This window comes from Musca vetustissima, unplaced genomic scaffold (assembly GCF_032173495.1).
Source record: "Musca vetustissima isolate MV318-11 ecotype Yass unplaced genomic scaffold, APGP_CSIRO_Mvet_v1 utg32558, whole genome shotgun sequence".
In the NCBI taxonomy this organism is placed as follows: Eukaryota; Metazoa; Arthropoda; class Insecta; order Diptera; family Muscidae; genus Musca; species Musca vetustissima.
In genome coordinates this window covers 180,771-186,391 of record NW_026876106.1, presented here as the reverse complement: position 1 = coordinate 186,391, position 5,621 = coordinate 180,771, and the positions used below count along the sequence as shown (strand labels likewise).

The 5,621-nt window shown below is 32.9% G+C and overlaps 2 protein-coding genes across 2 annotated transcripts; one reads left to right on the top strand and one right to left on the bottom strand.

Moving 5' to 3' along the window:
• The first annotated feature begins 329 nt into the window (after positions 1–329).
• Positions 330–1,088, top strand: LOC133338618 (seminase-like). The gene has a single exon (XM_061546784.1). It carries the CDS (start codon positions 330–332, stop codon positions 1,086–1,088), a length of 759 nt encoding a protein of 252 aa, XP_061402768.1.
• Positions 1,089–1,582: 494 nt separating this feature from the next.
• LOC133338617 (trafficking protein particle complex subunit 11-like) lies at positions 1,583–5,254 on the bottom strand. The gene is made up of 11 exons (XM_061546783.1): positions 5,100–5,254; positions 4,632–5,035; positions 3,891–4,074; positions 3,601–3,831; positions 3,395–3,534; positions 3,125–3,297; positions 2,924–3,057; positions 2,602–2,809; positions 2,342–2,532; positions 1,876–2,276; positions 1,583–1,590 (listed from the first exon to the last, which is right to left on the bottom strand). Exons 1-11 carry the CDS (start codon positions 5,240–5,242, stop codon positions 1,583–1,585), a joined length of 2,217 nt encoding a protein of 738 aa, XP_061402767.1. The 5' UTR covers positions 5,243–5,254.
• Positions 5,255–5,621: the final 367 nt, after the last annotated feature.

Below are 5,621 nucleotides of genomic sequence, written 5' to 3'. Positions count from 1 at the left end.
AAATACAAATATATTTTTTATATTTACTAAATATCGAATATGCCTGAGGAGACATCGGAGAACTTTCATTGACTTTTGCGGTCTTTGACTCACTCGTCTATATTTGACTAAATGTTTCCAAAAAATATGTAGTTCAATTGGTTACTTGAAATTGTAAGCAAGGTCAAGGCACAGTAAGACAGTTGTTATTGCGCCAAACACTTGTACAAATATCGAATTATGTAAATGTAACAAGGTCTAAACATCTGAAACTTCTTATAAATAAGTTTCCGAATAAGATTGATGGCAACAGTTCTAAACAGCAAGGGCAAGACATTAACGGCTACAGAATGAAACCAACATCGGTTACATTTGTTTTCTTGCTCCTAGTTGTTTTAAACGAGACCTGCGCTAATGCTGTCAGTAAATTGCGCATAATTGGTGGAAAGAAAACGACCATAAATCAAACAAAATATATTGTATCGTTGCGTTTAAAAAATGGTGAATTCTTTTGCGGTGGAACTTTAGTGGCCAAGAGATATGTGGTAACGGCTGCACATTGCATGGAGGGTCTTACCGCGAGGGACTTTAATGTTCATGGTGGTGTCACCTATCTAAATCAGATCGGAGTTCGGCGGTCTGTTCAGAAAATAAGCATACCGAAATCATTCAATATGAAAAATGTTAATATGGATGTGGCCGTATTGAAATTAGATAAACCTATGACCGGCCGATATATTGCCCCAATTCGATTATGTTCTCATCGTATTCGTACCAACGATTGGGTTAAAGTTTCCGGTTGGGGTCTAACACATGAAAATGGTACACGACCATCAAATCAATTGCGTACCGTGAATGTGCGCATGATATCGAAACAGAAATGTAAACGAGATTATCGTAGTGTAATGCAGTTATCGCGTACAATGATGTGTGGCTCAGTACCGGGCAAAAAGGATGCTTGTTCTGGGGATTCAGGGGGACCCTTGGTGCACCGTGGCGAATTGTGTGGCATTGTTTCGTTTGGAATCGGTTGTGGTCGTAAGAATTTTCCTGGTGTTTATACGACTGTAAATCATGTAAAGAGATTTATAAGACAATCTATGAAATGATGAAATATAAATATTTGTTGTTTTATTTTTTCAAAAAAAGAATTGGTGTTTCTGGATTGATGAAAACTTATTAAACTCATTTGATATTGATAAATAAGATTTATTGGACTAATAGATGAAACTTCAATTGAAAATCAATTACTCTCAATTAGTTTGAGTTGAACGCTATTTGATTTATTGGGAGGTTTTTGAGAATTTTATGTGAATACGTTTTTTTGTTTTTGTAAAAGATATTCTCTTATTCTTCTTAAAAAAGAAAGGCTATTGGTTTGTAGACCAGTGACAGGCTTTGAAACGTACTTTTGGATGTCTTTACTGCGCTTACTGAGGGTATTTGCATGATGGAGACCTGGTTTGCATCTTTCTTAAACCTAGCCGATTAAATTTCCCGCGCTTAAGAAACATACGACTTTATCGGAGGCAAGTTTATCCATCATTAGGTAGTTTTAAAGACAAAGCGACTTTTTCGAAATCACTATTTGCCTTATTTTCGTTTAGAGGGCTATAATAGATATTATAAATTTACAAAAAAAAAAAAAAAAAAATCGACTTACCTTTATTTTTCAATTGGTTCGGAAAAACAAAGAAAATTATTATATTAATAATATAACATACATATATGGAGCACATATATAACGACAAATTAAATAAATATTAAATAAAATAAAAAATGCCAATGACAAATAACAGTATCAAGCTTGTGTTTTGGTCTACGTATAAATAAATAATAAACACTTCCTATAAATTAAGTAATTTCAATTTTTTATACACAAAACCGATGACCTACGTGGGATATAACAAATTGGATTGATTATAATGTTGTCATCCAAATCACGATTACGATTGTGGTAACGAAAGGCATTATTCATATAGGGTGCACTTTTATACAGCAACATAGACAAGCTATCTGTGCCGACAAGTATTTCTATGCGCACTACACGTAATTGAGTATTTTCCAAAAATTGTTGAGCCTCCGTGGTAAATGAGAAACTGTGATAGAATGATGGCTCCAATTTTAGATTTTGTTCATACGGCTGTTGGATATTGTTGGCGGGGTCATTGAGTTTTCGTAAAGCTAAAATATCTGAATATTTGGATATATGTGTTGGCTGTAGTTTATAGTTGTTGCTACCATCGGTTATTATCACTTGTAAATTGCGTATTTTGATTGGAACATCAGTTTGTAGTCTAAAAGTAAACAAATTTATTTTTTTTTCAATTTGATGAAAGCTATCACAAAAAGTATTTTATACCTTAGTATAATATTTAATTTGATGACATCATCATTTGTTAATTCCAACTTTTCAAATGTAGTGCAAATTTCCATAAGATCGGTAAGTTTATCCATATCAATTTGTAATGGACTTTTAACAGTTTTCAATGAATCTTCCCAACGTGCTCGTACTTCTGGCGCATTTTGATTTTGTGGTATTGGTGGTTCACCCTTTAAATAAATATTGTATTTTTTTATCAGGGAAAATTTTGAAATTTTCTTAGAAATTAACTTTAATACCTGTAAAACTTTCCATAGATTTTCCAAAACCATTACTCTTTCATTGGGAGTATATTTAATTTTGAATGACAAGGCTTCCAAGCTACATGAAATGAAATCTCGTATAGAAGCTGATAGCAGAGCACATTTCATTGTCTTAAGTAGAACATCCGAAAATAAAGAACCCCATCTATCTTGCCGATAATCCGGTAACATTAACGAATACAATCTGTAATGAAATAATGTTTAAAAACAAATTTCTTTAATTACCAAAAAAAAAAAAAAAATGACGGATTTCTTCCTATAGGAAATAATTTCACTTAAAAAATATGTATATACTTACGTTAAAGCTTTGCCATGATCACCACTTTTAAAGTACTCATCAGCCATATCAATGGCTAATTTTTTACGAAATCTCAAACATTTGTAGATTTTAAATTGAGCCATTGCCAAACTGAGAAGATTTATAATGGAACTCTAAAATGAAAAGGCATACAAAAAATAAATAGTAAAAAATAAATTTCAAAATATATTAATTTTATACCGAATGATTAAAAAGTTTTTCATTTTCCTTAATCATCGAATTGATTTGTTGTTCTGTTATGGGTTCACCAGATTTCAACGATCGTATACCGAAATATTCGGTATATAATGATGTTATATTACTGCTGCCTTGGCCATTAAAATTGTTGGCTGGCTCGGTAGGGGTTGAAGGGCCTGGCAATTAAATAAAATAATATTAACATTGATTACCATAAAGGACAACATTTTTGTGTAGATAGTTTTAAGGTTACATTTTAACAAATTACATTACCCGTGCATTGCAGAAAGGCTTCCTTTCGTTTTTGCGTATATTCGGCAGCCTTATGAAAATAAATACCCGGATGTTGTGTTTGTAATGCTGGCAGGCCATTTTTAATAGCTTCACAAAATAACTCAGCAAAAACAAAATGTCTGAAAATAATAGAAGAACATTCAATATTTCAAAAAAGTTAAATTATTATCATTGACACAACTTACTGGGTACTTAACCAAGCATAATGTTCAAATATTAAATCCTTATAACCAACACGATTTTTATATTTGTCTATGTGACTTATGAAATGATTAATTGAATCACGTGGCACTTTTAGTTTAAACATTAAACGACATATTTTGTAATTTAAGAAACCGGCAATGGTTTTTATTTCCAAATTATTGCCATCATTGATGCGTATTTCGTCGAGTGTGGTATACGATTGTGTATAATGCCTAGAATAAAGGAATTTGTTAGAAAACAAAATCTTATAAATATTAATAAAAATATTTACTTTAAAGCTGTGCTAAAATCCTGACGCATTTCAGCAACAAAACCCAATTTAAATTGATGACGTATCTTTAATGTTGTATGAGCTGCTGTCAATTGATCTCTATGTGTTCGTATACGTTTCGACATAAGTGTGTAGTATGACTGAGCCATATCCACAAAGGCAGATTCTAATCGTAAGACATAACCTGGAAAAATATATAACAGATAAATTATGTTCAATGCAAATTAGTTATAAAATAAATAATATTTAAATAAAATCGTATATTAAATATTAAAAAAAAAAACTATTTAATTAAGACGAAATTTTGTCGCGTTGACGATTTCTTAGAAGAAAGTCCAAGGGAAATTTGGATCCCAACGGAAAATTGGAAGCCCATATTTAGAGAAGTATGAACTTCTCACAAAAAAAAAAAAAAAAAATCATGAAGTAATAAAATAATTAGAAGTTTGTGATTAGGATTTCAACCGCTCAAAATTGGTACCAATATTGCATTAGTGAATTTAAAATGGCATGGGAAAATACAGGGGTTTCAGCGTAACTTTGAAGATCCATATCTCAGGAAGTATCTCTTTTCGCAAGCAAATAAATTATGTCGTTGTAATCTTTGAATTTAGGACTATATGTGGTAAACATATTCAAAACGATCCGCTACCTGGCCATAAACTTGACTACAGTACTTTTTTAGTTAACGTAAGCTAACGGAATTTAGAATTTAAAACCTTCACACACTAACATACTTACCCATTAAATGCTCGGAATGTGGTAAAATAAATAACATTTTACTGTTAATACCACATGCAGTAGTCAAGCTGGCCGCTCTTTCCGACGCCAACATATCCTCGCCAGGTGGTAATGGTGGTGATTTTTGTAAAAGCACCAAACATATGCGAGTATTACGTTCCTGTAAGGCATTCTTCAGGGTCTGTAGGGCAGCAACACATTGCAGTTGTTTCTCGGTCCATTGACTGTCGTTCCATTCTATGTCTTGAAACAAAACCACCACTGATGGAAGCACATGTAAATGTTTAAGCATCCAGTTGCGTTTTAGTATACCCTTTGGATGATACCATTCATAGGAGTTACGTTTTGGTTTGGCCACAGGAAATTCATAATTATTTGGCAACAATTTAAATTGCACCGAAGCCCTGCAACAGAGAGGCGTTACAATGCAACATGGCAATGAAGAAATTCTATTCTACACCACTTTACCTTTCAGCTTTGCGATTACTACTAAAGGCATCCCATATGGTTTTGTGTACGGCATTGCGATTGATATCGAGACCACACAATCCAATTAGAGGCTGTGGTGCCACCAACAACTCCGAAGGTAAAGACGTTGAATCAACATTCATATTAACATAAAATTACTACCCCCACAATCACTTAACGTCTAACAATATTTTAGGCTTTCTGAAGAATTGTAATTAAGATTGGAGTAGAAATTGCGCAAAGGCTCCTCCAAGGTGCAGTGAAGGAGTTGCAAAAACAACGTCGTCGTCGACACTGTGTCACAATGTTGACAAAAAATTATGACAATGAAAAAGGGTCTTGGCACAGCCCCTAAATTGCTTTGAGGGAAGCAAATACAATGCTGTGGTTACTATTTTCGAAGTGCTATCCGCTTGATGCACACAAATATTCCGAAATATTTTATTTTAAAATGGAATTAGTCTCGACATTTGTTCAAAAACAATCAAATAAACTTTTCCTTTTTGAGTTTTTTTGCACTAA